Source organism: Cebus imitator, unplaced genomic scaffold (assembly GCF_001604975.1).
Source record: "Cebus imitator isolate Cc_AM_T3 unplaced genomic scaffold, Cebus_imitator-1.0 Scaffold15, whole genome shotgun sequence".
In the NCBI taxonomy this organism is placed as follows: domain Eukaryota; kingdom Metazoa; phylum Chordata; class Mammalia; order Primates; family Cebidae; genus Cebus; species Cebus imitator.
Genome location: NW_016107330.1, coordinates 8,072,615 through 8,092,582, shown reverse-complemented (window position 1 = coordinate 8,092,582; position 19,968 = coordinate 8,072,615). Strand labels below are relative to the sequence as shown.

Genomic DNA, 19,968 nt, shown 5'->3' with positions numbered 1-19,968 from the left:
CACAACCTTATCGCCTCCTGAAGACCCCACCTCCTAATATTATCCCTCTGGGGATTAGGTCTCAACATATGAATTTTGCAGAGGGCAAACACTCAGTCCATTGCACCAGAGTATGTGACTTTGGGCCATCTGGCCATCTCTGGGCCGCCCTTCCACCAGAGTGCATTAATACATTCATAACAAGAACACACAGTCCTCATAGTAATTCCAGGAGCTAAGCCAGGGAATATTAGCCCCATTTCACAGATGAGCAGACCAGCGCCCTCAGAGGGGCAAAGTGACTTCCCTGGCCAACCAGCTAGTAGGAGGGGTTGCCAGAATTCTTGTTCAGTAAAGGGGACCGAGGCATGAGGGCATGATGTTCCAACAGGCTCTACTCCTTGCAGGGCTGAGTGTGGGGGGCCAGCGTGCTAAATCCTGATCCTTCGGGGCCACTCATTTGCCATGTCCTTGGGCATGCTGAAACCCCTCTCAGAGTTCTGCTTTTTCCAACTGCTAAACTGGGAAGCAGGATGGGGAGAGGCAGGAGTGGCGGCCCCATCTGGCCAGAACATTCTATGAATGTACCCATCGTAGAAATCTCCCTAGGAGCTCAAGGGACAACCCCCTTCTTCCACCAATAACATGTGTGAACCCCCATGTTATGGACTGAATTGTGTCCCCCCCAAAATTCATGAAGTCCTAAGCCCCAGGACCTCAGGATGTGACAGTATGTAGAGATAGGCCTTTCACGAGGTGATGGCCGTTAGGGTGGACCGTGATCCCATCTAACCCATATTCGTATATGAAAAGGAAGTTTAAACACACAAAGACATCCCAGTGATGTGTGCACGGAGGGTACAGCAAGAAGGCGGCCATCTATCCAAAAGACAAAGACAGACTCCTCAGAGGAAGGCAACCTGCTGACGCCATGACCTTGGACTTCCAGCCTCTACAGCTGTGAAAAAACACATTTCTGCTGCATAAGCTACCAACCTGCAGTGTTTGTTATGGAAGCCAGAGCAGCCTAATGCACTCCACCAATCCTACCTAATCCAAGGAAGAAAAAGAGGCAGAGTGGGGTTGGGCAGGGGCAAACCTACTTAAAGTCCACCCAGGCTTTGGTAAAGTTGTATATCCCAGGCTAAGGCACAGAACTATGGCAGCTCCACCAGCTTCCAGATAAAGCCATGCCCCCCAACCGAGCATTCAAGGACCCTGGCTCCAGCCCTATCACTCAGCCACCCTCCCAGGTCACCTTTGCTCTTGATGGAAGCACCAGCCAGTCTTCCAACTGCTGGGCCCTCTTCTGTACCTCTGCATAGGCCATCCTGTCTTGCATGTCCTTCCTTGTCTAACCTCTACCCATTCTCCGAACTTGGTTCAAAGGTAACTCCTCCAGGAAGCCCCCCAGGCTGGGTAGCTGCTGCCCCTCTCCTGCACATCCACAGGACTCTGGGCTGTTCTGACATTGTGATCAGTTTCCTGGATGGGTTTCTACACTTGATTGTGAGACACTAAAGAGCTAAGGCTGCCTGTGACGTAACCACCTCTGCTTTGCCCAGTGTCTGGAAAAGCACTTGGAACTTGGGTAAATGGAAGGATGACTAGAAGGAAAGAAGATCGGGAAACCCGGACTTGTTTTCCCCAAAATGTACACTCACTGCAGCTGAGCTCTGCTGACCATCAGTGCCAGCCGGGGGACTCAGGAGAACACCTGCTGCAACCTCCTCGTTCTACCCTGGGGGAAGCTGGAGCCAAGAGAGGTAAAATTGCCCACCTCCAAAGGGCACAGGGATTAGAGACAGGCCAGCGTCCCAGGACACCTGTCTCCCAGCCCAGTGTTCCTCGTACGTGCCACGTTTCACCACCCACTCCCAGCCCCCTTGACAAGTGGAGTTTAATTATTTACGACAGCGCTTTATAGCGGCGGGTGAACCCACTGGAACGTATTTTGTAAAAGTAATGAAGGCTCAGTAATGCAAGACCTCACTACAGCTCCCGTCTCTAAATCTTGGCCCAAGAGTCGGCCAGATTGTATAGGCATTTTTTTCCCTCTCCTTTCCCTCTTTTGGAGAATCACAGGGTTTGCAGATTAGGGGTAGTTGCAGCACAAGGCATATCCAAGACATATTTTCTCATTCAGGGAGAAAAGCAGCAGTCTTCATGGAACCGGCATCTGCATCTCCCAAACGGGGATCCGAATGGCAGGTCAGCTACGGTTCCCCTACCGATGCTCCCTTGGAGGTGCTACATTTACAGCAGGGAGGACAATGTCTCCAAACCCCCACTGTCCCCATCCTGGGAGAGACAGGGCACCGTCAGTAACAGTGGAACTGAGGAGAGGGCAGGCCTGAAAGTCAGGGACCTGTGTCTCTGCTCTGCCTCTCTGGGCTTCAGTTTCCCCACCTGTAAATTAAGGAGCTGGAAGAGAACCTGCCTCTCCTAGTTCCTTCTACAACATTCCACCATTTTCCCAGCAATGACGATGAGGTAAAGGCTTTATTCTAAGAAGGCACCTGTGTTGTGGGCTTCCTGCAGGCTCTCCCTGAATCACCACAACTCCATCAGACAGATATTAACTGCATAACACAGAAAAGCCAAGTCACAGTGCTGGAAAGTGACAGAGTCCGGCGTGGCACCCAGGCCTTCCGGCTGCAGAGGGAACACCTTCAACCACAGCTCTGCAAGCTTCTCAATGAATGGTTAATTACAACAGGCCAGGGCTGTGACGGGCACCTCACATGCTAGGACTCATCACATCCTCCCAATAATGACAGAGTATGTTTTTCATCTTCATTTATAAATGAGAAAACTGAGGCTCACAGGGAACCCAGATTTTCAATCGGAACTCCTATCTAAAAACACAGGCTGAGGTCTCCCCACTCCATTTTACTGTTGCCTCAGGACTCCAAGATGAAGCTTCCTGGACTCTAGAAGCTGCGGTTGAGTTGAGAGAGATAAGGCTCAGCCTCCCCCAGATATCCAAGAAACAGAAATGATGCTCCAACTCATTGTATGCGAGAGCCAGGGAACAGGCTGAGCTGACTACATCACAGCCTGTTGCATATCACAGACTAAGGCACAGAGCTATAGAGGCTCCACTAGCTTCCAGAAAAAGCTTTGCTCCTCAAGCATTCATTCAAGGCCCCCAGCTCCAGCCTTATCACTTACCCACCCTCCCAGGTTGCCTTGCTTTTAATGGAAGCACCAAGACATCATGGCGTCTTGAGCCCAGTGGTGGTATTTTCAACCTAATGATGATGTCTTGAGCCATGGTGTCTTGGAGTCAAGCTAAGGCCTTGGTCTGCTCGTGTGTAAATGGGGCTAACAACCTCTGGCTTAGATGATGAGCCAGATCCCTTAGCCAGATATGCTGTATTAAGCCAGATTGAAGAGAAAGGGAGACAGACAAACCAACAAAAAGCGCCAAGGTAGCAAGATGATCAGGGAAGGAGGTGGGGAGTGTACCTGGAACATTCCAGCACGAGGAAGAACAGGTGACAGAGCCTCAAATGATGGCATTTTGGACGGGAAGATCAGGTGATGGGATCGAGGGTCTAGACCGAGAGCTCCTCAAAGGTAGGAGCCATCCATCTGTGTAGCTCCAGTATCTAAGCCATAGTAGGTGCCTGATAACTGGAAGCGAGCATTGTGAAATGGCATGACCTGACTTGGACCTTGATTCTGCCATTAAGCAGCCAACCTTGCCTGCCTCCTATCACCTCTCTCGGCTTCTTCTCTCTCTAATCTGACCCACCTTCCCACAACAGAAAGTTCTACCAGGCAGCTAACTAAATATACCTCCCTACAGATGAGAGGCTTTCAAACCTCCTAAAAAGTCATCTCCATCAATGTACTCACAAGACTATACCAATCTTTAGCTCACTGCCAGAAAATTTTACAAGCAGATCACTTCAGTATCTCCCGCTGGATGCTGAAGCCACATGCTTTTGCTTGGTTCTCAGAAAAGAAGGAAGAGTTGGCTGACCATCTTCAGGGTAGATTATAGAGATACCCTCAGGGAAGGAAGATTCCATCACCCATTCATTCGATAAACATTTATTGAGCAACTACTATGTGCTGTCATTGTTCTGGGCACTAGGGATACAGCAGTGAAAGAAACAAAGTCCTCCCTTTGTGGAGCTTACATTCTAATGGAGAGACAAATTAGAAAAAACATTGAATAAATCAGGGAGAGGAAAGAGAGGAGCTATGGGAGCTTTTACTTTTTAATGGGAATGGGGGTGTTCAGGGATGTCCTCTCTCATAAAGTGGCATTTGACCAAAGATTTGCAGAAGCAAGAGAATGCACCAGCAGCTGTCTGGGGAAGGTGCTGCAGGCAGAAGGAACAGCAAGAGGATAGGTCTGGGCAGAGTACTCTTGGCAGGATCAGGGAGGAGTGGGGAGGCCGGTCCAGTTCCTAGCAGGGCCTGAAGGCTAAGGGAGTGTGAGGAGAGGCGCTCTGAGTGGAGCAGGAACCGGACTGAACAGCCCCTTACAGGACGGGATGGACGCAGTGGAGACTTGGGCTTTTCAGTCTGCATGAGATGAGAGGGCTTTTAAGGAAAGGGGCTGGATGGCCTGACACTGCCCATCACAGGGTCCCCGCAGAAAGAGGGTGGAGACAAAGCTGAAGGCAGGGACGGCTGGTAGGAGGTCCTTGCAGGAACCCAGGTGAGATACGGTGGCCTGTGGTGGTGGCTGCGGAGAGGGCGAAGAGTGGCAGTTTCTGGAGAGAGTCTGAAGTCAGAGACAACAGAAAGAGTATTTATTGTGACTCCAGCTTATCCAAGGTGAATCTGACTTTCAAGGTCATGGCCACCAGGTCAACAGTTTAGCCTAAAGGAGTCCTCCGCTGACACTGACATTCTCTCTTTTGACTCCAGTCCTCCAGAAGCTGGAGGAGAGGCAGCTTTTCATATTAAAACTCTTACCCAGTGCTTGGAGGAGAGGCCGAGTCTGAGCCTGCTCTGAGACCTGCCGTACAGCCCTCAGGGGTGTCAGGCTGAGGGCGTCCAGCTACATCTGGCAAGATGCCACTCGCTGCAGCAAAGTCGCCGACTCAGCCTCCAGCCGTAATGGATGACCCCAGACCAACTGTGTCTGTTAATGCCAAGGACCCCCCATGAAAGCAGCAGAAAAGATGAGTAAACAGGATCGCGATCACAATAATTACAGCAGCAGCAGCCGGCACTCTGCACATCCACTAAGTGCCAGGCCCGGGATAGGCATTCTGCTTAAGGTAAGCTCAGATAATGCTTTATGAGCCATAGGGTAGATACTATGAACATCCCCACTTTAGAGATGAGGGGTTTAGAGCTCAGAGATGCTAGGTGATCAGCTGAAGGTCACACAGCTAGACAGTGACAGAGCCAGGGTAGAAATTCGGGTGTCTCCTCCAGCCTTTAGCCTTCCAGCCTGAGCGGCTCTTGGCTGAATGACCCCTCTCAGGCCTCACCAGGCGGATTCCACCTTGCTTCACCTCCTCATCACCTTGGCTCTGGCTCCACTGTCCCCACCCTTCTCTTCCAAGACAGGGCCAGCCCTCGACATGTACCCCCTCCCTCCCCATGCACAGCTGGTACCACTGACTCCCCGAGTCAAAGGCTCCCCCATTTCCTACCTGGAATGAGACCACATTAACTTCAAGTAGAGGGCCAGGTGGCTGGAACCAGGCTCAGCTTTCAGACAAATGAAAGCCAAGTTGGTGTCTGCTTGTTTCAGAGACAACAAACTCATACCTTAGCCAGGCCCTCGGGGACCATCTCTAATGACTATGTAATGACTAAGGTGTTTGATAAAACAACCACAGGATGACAGTTTCTGCCACCTCCATGGCTTCCTGATGGGCCAGGCCCTGTGCTAAGTGCACAGCCACATAAAACCCTTCTACATAGTTGGGACTGACGGCCAGCCAGTGCTATTCTGCAGATGTGGAAACTGAGGCTCAGAAAAGCTAAATAACCTGCTGGGGGGCGGGGTGGGTACGGGGAGGTGAAGCAACAGCTTGCACTGTTTCACTGCGTACACAGCCCACTCTCCCAAAGACTATCACACCAGCTAGGCGAGGGAATGCGACCCGAATCACGTTCTCTTCAGCAGGTTAAACATCACACCTGCAACTTTGCTCCACTTACTTTCAACCAACCCCTTCTTTCCTCCATAAATCACGCAGTGTCCCACCCTTGTCAGAATCATCAAAGGCCCAATTAACCCTGAATGCAGTGGCCCTTTCTCTGCAAACGGCCCCCAAACCCATGGCATTTCAGGCTGGGAATATCACAAAGCGGGTGGAAAAACAAGCTCAGCAGGCAAGCAAGCATTCACTCTACCGTGACCCTGTGGGGGGAGGGGAAAGCCCACATGCGTAAGAAAACCACCCACAGCAGCTAAATTCTGACTGCCAAGCCTTTATTAGTGGTGATAAAAGGCAGCAAAAACAGCACAGGGCTTTCTACTCCCAGGTGGGGGCTGCAGTCCCAGGAATTAGTCTTGTTTTGACTGGTAGAGTTATGGAATTTATAATGGAGGCCCTGGAGAAATTAAACCCGGATTACAGCCAACCCCTTCCCCCTGCCGAATGTCTCCAGTGGGAGCAACATGGCAGGGCCCTCAGCCCCTCCAGGAGACTAATTTGCTGGCTGGAATTGCTGGATGAAGATCATGACCCCACAAGGACAGGGTTAAGAGGAGACGGCTCTGGCCTGCCCCCCCACCTCCCTGGGGGTGTGTCGGCTCACATCAAACCCTAAGGAATGGGAGTTGGGTCTGTCCTACGCGTCCCCAGCAGCCCCAGCCGGTGTTCAGCAAGGCTTATCGCAATGAAACTGTGTCTTCAGTTCATCAGCGTTGTCCTTCCTAGGTGAACGCAAAGTCCTCTCCCTGGAGGGAGGTAACTGTAGAGGGGACAACCACAGAACTAGGAAATCAGGAGAATGGCCTGAATTTGGGCGAGTGTCGTTAACTCTGTATTAATTACAAAGAGTAGGACCCACCTCTCACACTTTGATTTTAGGGCCTCTTAAAACTCCAAAGATTCCTAAGATGGTTGTATATCAAGATCCTAACACCTTAGTGGAAAGGTTAATCAAAAGCACAGGATGGAAAGGAACCTCTCCTAGTAGCTGAATGAGTGCTGGGGCCTGTGCATCATCATGGAGTCTCCTGGTGTCCTTAGCCCTGGCTTTTTGTTGCAGACAGTGATCCAGGGAGAAAAATTGCCTTTATTGAGCACCTACTATGTGCCAGGCTCTGCTAAGCCACTTTATAAACATCCCTCAACTTAACAGAGCCTAGCAAAGGGCCCAGAGCACAGAGAAGGTGCTTAATGAATTGCATTAAATCGATAAATGGCTTCGATTCCCCTATCAGCCTTATGAGTTAGGTATTATTATCACCACTTTACAGATGAGGCCATGGAACCAGAGAGGGGCAGTGCTTTGCCCAAAGCAACACAGCTTATAAGTGAGGAACAGAGAAGCCTGTTTCTGCCTGACTTTGACAAGAGAGTTCGTCCTCCCTCCACCATGTTTCTTGCTTTCTCAGTGGGGACAGCTTCTGGGAATCAGAGACCATGAATGGGAGAGGAGGGGAGGTGAGAAGCCTAGGGGAGCTGTCCAAGACTGGCAGTGCTGAAGGGAAGAACGAATGGAAGCACAGATGCACACAACTGACACAGGGCTGGTCCTGCCCTCAATGTCAATTCATCTCACTTTTCCACCTTGAGATGACTCTCCCGAAGGCTTTCACTGTGGGCTGCCTTTCCTGCCACAACCCAGCACTAAAATAGGTCCAAAATTGATAACTAATGGCAATCATTGCTGGAGCATCGGGCAGATCTGTTAGCCCCTCAAACTCAACATGACCTCAAGTATCACTGATGCCAAATTCCCAATCCAAGACATCAGAGGGGAACAAGGTCCCAGGCCACCCAGAACTGTTAGCCTAGAGTCTAGTGAAATACCATTTTTATGGTGTATGTTATCGCTCTTGTCTGATCCCTCTCTGAGCCGTTCTCCAAGCTATGCCCAGAGCTCTGCCTTCTCCAGTGATAATTCTGCTTACAATTCTGTCCTTGGTGTGACCCTCGATGTCCTTCAAGGGCTGACCCTGTCAACAATCTCCTTGATCCTTCCCTACTCCCTACTGCCCTCATTCCCCAGCCAATCCAAATGTTCCATCTATTTAACCTCTCACACCAGGGTATCAAAAGCTACTATGGGGGTGGCTGTGGGGACAACCATTCCAAACAAAAGGAACAGCATCTAAAAGTCCTGTTCCTCTAGCAATCACCACCTCAGACATCACTTTCAACAGAAGAGACCTCTGGCTGTCCATGTGTCCCTGGTGCCAGGTACCCCCCACACCTGTGATACCTCCATGTCCAGAATCACATGTGATTCTACCCCGTCACTGCGTGTCTTAGTCTGTTCCTGCTGCCATAGCAAAATACCACAGACTGCATAGTTTACAAAGAATAGAACTGTATTGCCCCCAGGTCTGGAGGGCGGGAAGTCCAAGGTCAAGGCACCCACAGATCTGGTGTCTTGTGAGGGTCCACTCTCTGATCCAAGACAGTACCTTGTCGCTGTATCCTTCAGAAGGGACGAATGCTGTGTCCTCCCATGGTAGAAGAATGGAGGGCCAAGGCCCTCTTTTTTGGGGAATTCGTCCCATTCATGGGACAAAACCCTCATGACAATCACTTACTTCCCCAAAGGTCCCACCTTTTACCACCACTACAACAAGGATGAGGTTTCAACGTGAATTTTGTAGGGACACAAACATTCAGACCACAACATTCAGACAAGAAAAGAAATTACCCTGCAACGCCTTCCCCCGGGGAAACTAAGCCAGCACTTTATGATGTTTTAACCATGTTGTATCACTAGCATCTATCTGCCTGTGAGCAAGTAAATATTAAATGAGTCAGGTTTGTGCCTAAGGACTTGGCCAATAGAGGCTGGTGTGTACGAAATAACAGAGAACCTTCACATGCCTGGCACTCGCTTAGTGTTTTATGTATGTTAACGCATTAAAACTACATGGTAGGGCTAGGCGCGGTGGCTCCTGCCTGTAATCCCAGCACTTTGGGAGGTCGAAGCAAATAGATCACAAGGTCAAGAGATCGAGACCGTCCTGGCTGACATGGTGAAACCCTGTCTCTACTAAAAATAAAAGATTAGCCGGGCATGTTGGTGGATGCCTGTATTCCCAGCTACTTGGGAGGCTGAGGCAGGAGAATTGCTTGAACCTGGGAGGCAGAGGTTGCGGTGAGCTGAGATTGCACCACTGCACACCAGCCTGGTTACAGCAGGACTCCATCTCAAAAAAACAAAATTACATGGCAATCATCAAAGCCATGCTGAGGTAGGCATCTTTGTTATCTCCACTTTACAGAGAGACAAAGTGAGGCACAGGGAGGTTAGCAGAGTCAGAAAGCAGTGGAGCAGGGACTGCAGTCCATGGAGTCTGGACTTCATGCCCTTGACCATTTCAGCATCTGTCTAAGAAAGGGCCCTGGAGGTAGGAGAGGCCATACACTTCTCCTGTAGAGCCAGGAGGGTGCTCAATGTCAATGTCGACTTGGTTTTCAGCATCAGCAGAACCTAAAGCTTCTACCAGGGTTATCTTGGGGAACTCAGGCATCCAAACCCTACCCACATCCAGATGCAAGGGTGCTAAGCCCCGGCCTTGGCAGCAGAAACCGGGAGGAGTGTATCCTCAGAACTGGGGATGGACCACCTGGGGGCCCTTTCCCTTTGTCCCCTCTGCCAGCCCCACCCAGCCCCTGACCCAGCTGCCAAGACCCTGCCTCCCTCCCCACTGCACCTGGCTGCCCTTGGCAGGCAGCCCCAGAGCCCTCGCAGAGGATGAGTCTCCCAGCCCTGAGCAGCTGCCAGGCCTTGCTGGCACCCAGCAGGCATCTTCTGGGCACCACGTGCCGCCCCGCCAGGCCTGGTGTGCCAGCAGTTCCGTGTTAGGTTGATGGCCCCGCACAGCCCATGGAGCTGCTATTTTTAATTTAATTGGGGAGTCAGAGGAGAGAGATGGTACCCAACCAGGAAGTTTTAAAAGCTTTGGGGTGGGGAGGGAGAAAGTGAAGAAAAGTTCATAATTATACACCAGGCAGCCAGATTTGATGCTTGAACAGAAAGGTTAAATGTTACATTCAGAATGAAATGAGGAAAAGGGTTCTGATGACAGTTGCCCAGAGCTAAATAAGGAAAGAACTTGCCCCTTGCCTGTCTCCTCTCCAGGCCTTCCTTTTCCTTGTCCTCATTTCTAAGTTTCCCTACTTCTGCCTTTTAAGGCTCAGGTGTGTACAAATAAAGGGGTTTCGAATGTAAAGACTGCTGCCCAGGGTGTCCACGCCTCGACAGCTACCCAAAAGCAGCTTTCACACAAGCCTGGAAAAATCACACATCTGCATCTCAACCCAAGGGACTCAATAACGTCCAGAAAGCTGAGAAGGCAGCCAGGCACTGTCAGTGATAAGACAGGCTTTAGTGTGGACAGACCTAGATTCAAAGCCCTCCTCTGCCAAGGGACAGGCACTGTGGATCAGCTCACTCAGTACCTGTGCACCACCTCTTTTTTGTTTGTTTGTTTGTTTGTTTTTTAGATGGAATCTCACTCTGTTGCTAAGGCTGGAGTGCAGTGTCACAATCTCAGCTCACTGCAACCTCTGCCGCCCAATTCTCCTGCCTCAGCCTCCCGAGTATCTGGGATCACAGGCACCTGCCACCATGCCCAGCTAATTTTTGTATTTTTAGTAGAGACGGGGTTTCACCATCTTGGCCAGGCTGGTCTTGAACTTCTGACCTCGTGATCCACCTGTGTCAGCCTCCCAAAGTGCTGGGATTACAGGTATACGCCACCACGCCTGGCCTGTGCCCTCTTTTCTTTCAGCAACCTCCAGATCATGAGCTAAACAGAAGTCTACTGGGTGACAGCTTTCTAATAGCTAGTGATAGACCCAGATGAGATACTCCCTTCATGCTCCCTTTTCCTGCAGAGAATATGGGGGTGATGCCTGGAGCTGCCGAAGCCATTTTATGACCACAACCCAATAAGCCTCCACGCTGAAGGTGGAGAAATGGAATGATAAAGAGAGACCCTGGTGGTGTAGATTTGACACTGTTCCCCTGGAGTGTCTACTTGTTACCTGAGACATAAATCTGTTTCAGCCACTTTCAGTCTAGTGCTCTAGGAATGCTGAATCCATTCCTAACTCTGACAGATCACGATAAGCTTAAACTCGAACAAGTGCTTAACATCTCTAATCTTCGGTTTTCTTATTTGTAAGTGGGAACAAATATCACTCATTTCACAGTGTATGCATGAGGATTAAATGTGACTCTGGCTGAGCACGGTGGCTCACACCTGTAATCCCAGCACTCTGGGAGGCCGGGGAAGGCAGATCACAAGGTCAGGAGTTCAAAACCAGCCTGACCAAATAGTGAAACCCCGTTTCTACTAAAAATACAAAAATTAGCAGGGCATAGTGGTGCACACCTGTCATCCGAGCTACTCAGGAGGCTGAGACAGGAGAACTGCTTGAACCCAGGAGGTGGAGGTTGTTGCAGTGAGCCGAGATTGCATCACTGCACTCCAGCCTGGGTGACAGAATGAGGCTCCACCTCAAAAAAAAAAAAAAAGCGACTCCATTTGTAAAGCCCTGACCATGGCAAGCGATGGTAGCTGCCATTGTTATTAACACTCCTGTTTAATAGGTGAGTGACGTTAAATTATAAGCTTGGAAGTCATTTTTCATACCTCAGTAGCACGTCATAGCTTCAAAGTAAGTTCTCATCCCTTATCTTAGCTCATCTTCAACCCCAAATCTCTGGAGAAGGTGGTTATTACTTCCTATTTGATTCTTGATAGACTCAAAGAGTTTAAATAACTTGCCCACGGTAGCTCAGCTAGTGAGACGGCCAGCCTGAAACTCAATCTGACACCAAGTCTGGGGCTTGCACCAGGCTGGTTCTGAGTTGGTCTTCCTAAGAATTGCTATTCCAGGCCCCCATTCTTTTCCCTGGGGACTACCGATGGTTCAAGTGTGGGGAAGCAAAGTTGTCACTATGAGAACATGGCTCATGTGTTCAAAGACAAGGTGAGCTGGACTCTTCCCTCCAAATTCCTCCACTTGCCCTGAGACATCTGAGTTCCTTGAGCTTCAGTCTTCCAAACTACACTTGTTACTCTATTCCAGCTCTTAACATTAAGGAGCCAAGAACCCCTTTCAGAAACAGCTGGATAACACTGTGGCTGACAGCCCAGGCTGGATTCGAACACCAGTTCTGGCACTTAACAGAAAACACATTTTGTTAAATAAACAGTACATTGTGGCTCCTTTCTCTGTATTAGTCAGAGTAAGCAAAACAGTTGCTGTAACAAACAGCCCCACACTCTCCGTGGCTGAACATAGATTCCTCATGCCACAGGCTAGCGTTGGTGGGGTTGGGCAGGGGTTTCTGCTCCACCCAGGGTTTTCTGCAGCTCTGCCACCCCCTAAGGCTTACATGTCCTCCCCATGTGACCCATCCCGCAGGCTGTGAAGGGGTACTTTAAAGGTCAGTTGCATGCCGAATGAGTCAGAACTCAGCCACCTGGCCCTACATAACTGCTGGGGACGTGGGAGCATTGCCTCATGGTGTACCATGGAAGGAGAGGATACGGTTACTGATGGTCCCTAGTAACCTCGGCTCAGTCCACTCCTTTGAAAGTGGCCATCCCTCCACCTCCAGATCACATGACCTTGTCACATTGGATTCATTTCATTCTTCATCGTCAGAAATATGTTCGCTTTTTTATTTCTTTTTTTGAGACGGAGTATTGTTCTGATACCAGGCTGGAGTGCAGTGGCATGATCTCAGCTCACTGCAACCTCTGCCTCCTGGGTTCAAGCGATTCTCCTGCCTCAGCCTCCCAAGTGGCTGGGACTACAGGTGCGCACCACCACGCCCAACTAATTTTTTGTATTTTTAGTAAAGACGGGGTTTCACCATGTTGGCCAGGATGGTCTCCATCTCTTGACCTTGTGATCTGCCCACCTCAGCCTCCTAAAGTGCTGGGATTACAGGCATGAGCCACCGCACCCAGCCCAAGAAATATGTTCAGTTATATACTGTCTACCACAGGTCTCACAGAAAGCTGTAAGCTTGAAACCAGAAACCTTGTACCTCTTTCTCACCTCAAGCCCCCAGTGTCCAGCACAGCTCCTAAAACATGGTAGGTACCTGAATATTTGTCAGATATGTACTAAACGAATAAGAAGGCAAAGTTTAAACAGAATATTGGAACACCAGGGATGGATGGACAGAATGTGGCAATGGAAGAACAGGGGGTCCAGACTCTTGCCTATCCTGCTCAGTGGCAGCCACTGCTCACGGGCCCCAGACACCTCAGAGCCCACCTGGCTGCCACCTGGCTCTCTCACACTTACACTCGCTGAGTCTCCCCAAGGGGCCACCCCCCCACCCCCATCCATCACAGGGGCCAACACTATTTCCAAACAAGCTGTTTATTTGAAGATATAAAACAAGATCCAACCAGTGGATCCAAAAGTGGAGGAAGACAGACAGGAAGACCGGTGGCGAGGGCATTCCAGGCTCACCTGCTGCAATGCCTCCCGGGCCAGAAAGGGCCTGTGGGACCAGAAATGTCAACTCTCCCCCATCCCCTAGCCAAAAATAATTGGGACTCCTAGCAGAAGGGTTATCCCACTTAAAACCTACTCAACTGGCCGGGCGTGGTGGCTCATGCCTGTAATCCAAGCACTTTGGAGGCCAAGGCAGGCGGATCACCTGAGGTCGGGAGTTCAAGACCAGCCTGACCAACACGGTGAAACCCTGTCTTTATTTTAAAAAAAAAAAAAACCTACTCAACTAAGAAGAATGAGACAAACCAAGGGAGATGCCAATGAAAAACCAGTGGCTATCAGACATGGAGATGGCAGCCAGACACTCATACTCCAGTGGCAGGCCACCCTGGAAAAACTGTCCCCTGTAGGGTTTCCAAGGATGACATCTTATCTTCCTCCTTGGGTGGGTCCCACTCTTGCAACAAGATAAAACCTTAAAACCTAAAAAATACCCTCAGGCCCCCAGAATTCCAAAGCCAGGTAGCCCCACTCCATCTCACTCTACCCCTGCCCAGAACATTTTGCTGAAATTAATCTACCCGTGCCCATCTAACAGGGGCCCATTCTCAGGAGTGAGCCAGTAGGGTCACACCCTCATACGCTCCCCATACTCCTCTCGGGACATCCACTCAGACTGGTAGGTAGAAAGGTGAGCCACCACGGACGCGCCTAGCCAGACACTGAAGTTTCTATTGGAACCCGCCCAGACCGTGGCTCTGATGGAGGAGAAATGATCCCACATCAGCTCGCTGAACAGGCGTTTTGCGAACCCGGGATAAAGGGTGTTGCCCCCGCAGGCCATCACGTGGGAGGCCAGCAGGGGGCGCAGGGAGATCTCACAGGACTCTACGGATTCCAGGATGGCCTGTGGGATGCTGGGCCCTGGCTGCTCGAACATCTGCGGGCTGAAGAACATCTCAGGAGCCACCTGCTGCATGGGTGTCAGCTCCACGCGGGAGCCGTCTGGGAGCTGATAGGTGTTGCTCTCATTCAAGCCACTCTGCTGGCTCTCGCGAAAGTCCAGGGCCTCCCCCAGATTCTGCGGCACGTAGCACTTGTTCATCTGAGTCACGGCGACCGTCTCCAGCTGAAACACGCTGCGTCTATCGCAATCTTCCTTAAAGAGGCTTTTCAGGAGATAGGCAGAGAGATCCTGGCCGGCGAACTCCAGCGTCTTGCCGCTGTAGGGCAAGGGGCGGCCCTGGTGGAAAGGCTGCACGCGGGTCAGGCCGTAGCCAGAATCGACCACCACACCGGTCAGGAGGCCAGAGGCATACAGGGACATCTGCACCTGGTCGGCCAGGAGGACGGATGGGACGTGCAGCAACTCAAACAGGATCTGCAATGAGGGAGAACAAACTCAGTGCTATTTCCCCCAGCCTGCTTAGCCATCAAAGCTGAAGTCAGCACAGACCCATGTCCTCAGGGTAGCCTCGGGCTGCCCCAGGATGCTGTGCCCAGAGCTGCTGGAGCTCATGCAGTGAGGATAAAGCAGCAGCTCTGGAGGATTAGAAGGGGAGCTGGGTTTGCCCTCAGGAGCTTGTCTGCTCGTGGCCGTTCAGAAGACCACTTGGGTGGAGAGGTGAGAAGGGCTCTGTTGCTGCAAGAAACGGTTCTGGGATGCCGGCTGCAAGAGCGGCATGGCCACGGGTCACACGTGCAGCCTGAAAGGCTGCTTTAGAAGAAGGAAGACAGATTAGAAAAGAAACAAGTGCTGGATATCCACCACTGCCTCCAAAAGGTGGAGGAAGACAGGCAAGAGAGATAAGAAAGACAGACAACAGGTAGAAGGAAGAAAAAAGGAAGGAAAGGAAGAAAAGAGAAAAGAGACAAGATGCCCACTGCCTGGTAGGAAATGCCTTATTTTACCCTTTTTTAAAAATGAAAACCTTACAAATGTCAAGATAAACCTGGAATTCTGATATTTAGGATTTGGTAGGGCCCCTGGGCTGGTTTTCTCCCCCTGCCCCTCACCCCCTGAATCTTTATGAAGCCCCGCTGCCGACCATTCCTCAGCTCTGGCAGCCTCTCCAAGGTTCTAATCCCATAGAAGCAGAAAGATCATAACAGTCAACACTTCTGTGGCCGCAGTCACTTAGTCACCTCTTCAAGCCCCCACAAACCCATCCTCTTCCCTCAGTGGGAGGGGGCTCCCTCCATTACCACTCTCGGAAAATTGTCCCCCCGCCCAGCCATTTCCCAAATAGCAGCCAAGGTCCTCTTTTTCAAACAGAAAATCAGATAGGACTGCCCCTTTTACAACTCTCCATTTAAAACTCCCCAGGAACTTTCTCTTCACTTAGAGCAGTGCCTGGCAAGCATTTTCTGTAAAGGGATAAACAGTAAGGGTTGCCAAATCCAGCAAATAAAACTACAGGATGCCCAGTTAAATGTGAATGTCAGATCAACAATAAATAATGTTGTAGCGTAAGTATGCCCCATGCACTATTTGAGACATACTTAAATACGAAGACATTATTTGTCATTTACATCAAACTCAAGTCTAGGCATCATGCATTTTATCTAGCAAACCTACACTAGTAAATATTTTAGCCTTTAACTTGATATATGGTCTCAAACCATCTCTACTGCAACGACTTAACTCAGATGCTGTAGCATGAAAGCACACTGCCAAACTGTAAATATCAGAATTCCTGTTTTGTCTTGATGTTTGGAAAGCATTGAAAAAATAATAACAATAAGGCTTTGCCTACTAGGCAATGAGCATATTTTCTTTCTTCTTTTCTCTCTCTTTCTGTGTTACACAATATATAAACAAATGCGTGTGGCTATGTTCCAATAAAACTTTATTTACAAAATAGGTGGTGGGCCAGAATCGGTTCATCGGGTTGCCAATCCTTGATTTAGAGTAGAATCCAAGCACTCCCCACAGCCTACCAGGCCTGCAAGGCCCCACCTCTGCCAACCTCGCCATCCTGCCTGCCTCTTGCCACTCTTGCTGCTGAAATCACCACCCTCGGAGAAGCCCTTCCTGATCAGTCTCTTCAAACAGGTTCCCCCTCCCCGTCAGTCCCCCATGATCCCATTTCATTTTGTGTCTGGAATTCACCGCTACCTGGAATTATCTGTTAACCCCCTTCAGGGATGTGCTCTGAGGGCCAGAACTCGGCCTATATCAGCATTTATGGACTCCATGAACAAATATCCCACATGTCCCAGGTAGCCCCCTTCCACCGAGCACTGCGGCTATTGTATGTCCATCTGCAGGTGGGGCCTCCATGAGCTCCCTTGCTTAGCGGCATGCCAGGCACTCTGACTAGGCTCTTGGGAAATGTTTGTGGGGCAATTTGTTTTTGTTTGTTTTTGAGACAGCGCCTTGCTTTGTCTCCCAGGCTGGAGTGCAGTGGCGCGATCTCAGCTCACTCTATTCTCAACCTGCCGGGTTCAAGCAATCCTGCCACCTCAGCCTCCCAGGTAGCTGGGACCGCAGGCACATACCACCACACCTGGCTAATTTTTGTATTTTTTGTAGAGTCGGGGTCTTACTATAGTGCCCAGGCCAGTCCTGAACTCATGGGCTCAAGCAATACACCTGCCTGGGCCTCCCAAAGTGTTGGGATTATAGGTAAGAGCCACCACACCCAGTTGGCAATTTATCTTAAAAAGCAGAATTCCAGGTGCCCAATCAAGTCCAGACATAGTGTCAACTTGTTTCCCGCTCCCGGGTGAGAGCAGCCCCCGGAAGGCCTCACCTCCAGCATCTTCTTTCGGTCTGCAGGCTCCTTCAAGGGGGTCTCCGTGATGATCACAGGGGGGATCTCATGCTCCCGTCTGTGGTTCTCCAACACAAATGACCAGAGATACTGCACAGCGTCCCAGTTGACGACGCGGCCCCGCTCTATGGGGTAGCTAAAGGTGTCAGGATGGCAGATGTCGATGCCCAGGCTCACGCGCCTCTGGGCATAGCTGGGGCCAGGGTTCTCCCTGCATGGTACGTAGTTCACGATGTTCGGGAAGACCATCTGCGGCTCATTCCAGCCAGCCGTGCCAGCCTTCAAAAAGCCAGACCCGTGGTCAATGATAACGGTTCTTGCGGCCATAGTGGAGGTGGAGGTGGGTGGGATCTGCGGATGCAAAAGATGGGGTTAACTGTGCAGGCAGCGTAGGCCACCGTAAGCCGCTTCCCCGCTCCACCCAACAGTCAAACCTCAGGCTCTCCCTGAAGCTTGTCCACTGGCCCTTCCAAGCCTTTGCACAAGCCATCACCTGTGCCTGGAACACCCTCCCTATCCCAAATTCCCAATCATTCTACCAGGCTCCCTTAATGGGCCACGTCCAGGCAGTGGCACCCACCCCTCTGCCCACGAAGCTTCTCCCGCTGCACTCTGCACACACATCTATCCTGCCAGGTGAGCACTTCTGTCCCACGACCTAACTCTGCAAAGGGTTGGATTACTCTTTGCAGACTCAGCAAGAAACCTGCCACTTGGGACGTCCTTGTAGACACTGGCTGCCTGATTAGAGGGCACAAGGAACATGAAACATCAGCCTCCGAGCCACCACCTTCAGCAATAACAAGGTCATAGCAAGAGCAGCAGAAGCAGGCATTGTATTAGTGATCATGGCGGCAGCTCAGGGACCATTTCTGGAGAACATACCGTCTATCCAGTACTATGAGGAACGCTTTCTGCATGTTAGGTTGGACTAGGTAAACTGCCATTTGTATCCGTGAAAACGGTCAGAGAGCAGCAATTTCACACGGTTTCACCTGATACAGGGACTCATTTAATCTTTGCCACGATGTATAAGGTAGGTGATGTCCACTTTACAGATGAAGAAACTGAAGCACAGAGGGGTAAGATGACTTTCCCAGGGGTATGCAACTAACAAAAACAGAGCTAAGAGTCGAACCCAAACCAGACTGCAAAGGCGATGTCCTGAGTATCAGGCATGAGAAGCATCAGGTGTTAAACACGAGCTAAGCATCTAATGCATCACATAAGGGAGACTATCAGGAAGAGATTCCATGATTGTGGTTAGTTTCCTCATTGGTAAAGTGGGGAGAACAACACCCCCCCTCCCTCCCTGCTGAAAAGGTAGGTATGGTCACTACCTGATGTCCAGACTTATGATACAGCTACAGTAGCCAAGATAATGTGGGGGTCCTGGTAAAAGGATAGTCAAAGCTGGGCACGGTGGCTCACACCTGTAATCTCAGCACTTTGGGAGACTGAGGCGGGCAGATCACCTGTGGTCAGGAGTTCAAGACTAGCCTGGCCAACATGATGAAACTCCACCTCTACTAAAATATATAAATTAGCTGGGCGTGGCAGTGCACACCTATAATCCCAGCTACTGGGGAGGCTGAGGCATGAGAATTGCTTGAACCTGGGAGGCACATGTTGCAGTCAGCCAAGATTGCACCACCGTACTCCACACTGGGCACTGAGATCAAGGCTCCATCTCAAAAAAAAAAAAAAAAGATAGTCACATAGATCCATAGAACAATAAGTCCAGAAATAGATCCCCCCACACAAAAAAAGGGTCATTTGATCTTTGACAAGGTCGAAAAATAACGAAATGGAGAAAGGACAGTCTTTACAACGAAGAGCAAAGAACAATCGCAGGTCTATACACCAAAAAAAGAACCTTGGCCCATACCTCATGCCTTATAAAAAAATTAACATAAAATGGATCATAGGACTAGAGATAAAACCTGAAACTGTAACACTTCTAAAACAACCCTAGGAGCAAATCGTGAAGGCAAAGTTTCCTTAGATAGAAGATCAAAAGCCTGACCTATAAAAGAACAAATTGATAAACTGGACTTCATCAAATTTAGGAACTTTTGCCCTTCCAAAGACACTATTCACTATAAAGAGAACGAAAAGACGAGCCACAGACTGGGAGAAAATATTTACAAATCCTATATTTAATAAAGAACTCTCAAAACCCAGTAATAGGAGAAACAAACAAATATTTTTTAATGGGCAAAAGCTTTGAAGAGTCACTTCACTAAAGAAGATATACGGATGGCGAGTAAGCACGTGAAAAGGTGTTGAGCATCATTACTCATTGGGAAAATGCCAGTTAAAACCACAAGATATTCCTACACACCTACCTATCAGAATGACTGAAATTAAAGACCAGCCTAACCAAGGACTGACAAGGAAGTGGAGAAATCTCATGCATTACTGGTGGGAATGGAAGTGATGCCAGCACTTTGGAAAACGGTGTGGCAGTTTCTTTTCTTTCATTCTTTCTTTTTTTTTTTGTTTTGTTTTGTTTGTTTGTGTTTTTCTTGAGACAGAGTTTTGTTCTTGTTGCCCAGGCTGGAGTGCAATGGCGCAATCTCGGCTCACCGCAACCTCTGCCT

At 49.9% G+C, this 19,968-nt stretch overlaps 1 protein-coding gene across 1 annotated transcript; it reads right to left on the bottom strand.

Moving 5' to 3' along the window:
- Positions 1 to 14,110: 14,110 nt before the first annotated feature.
- On the bottom strand, positions 14,111 to 17,692 carry ACTL8 (actin like 8). Its single transcript, XM_017505726.2, has 2 exons — positions 17,345 to 17,692; positions 14,111 to 14,970 (listed from the first exon to the last, which is right to left on the bottom strand). The coding sequence occupies exons 1-2, from the start codon at positions 17,690 to 17,692 to the stop codon at positions 14,218 to 14,220; spliced, it is 1,101 nt and encodes a 366-aa protein (XP_017361215.1). The 3' UTR covers positions 14,111 to 14,217.
- Between the last annotated feature and the right edge of the window lie 2,276 nt (positions 17,693 to 19,968).

Coding starts and splice junctions, on each gene's coding strand:
- ACTL8 (XM_017505726.2), bottom strand. CDS start 17,692: ATGGCCGCAAGAACCGTTATCATTGACCACGGGTCTGGCTTTTTGAAG. Junction 14,971..17,344: donor ACCGAAAGAAGATGCTGGAG/GTGAGGCCTTCC, acceptor CCCTCATTGCAG/ATCCTGTTTGAGTTGCTGCA.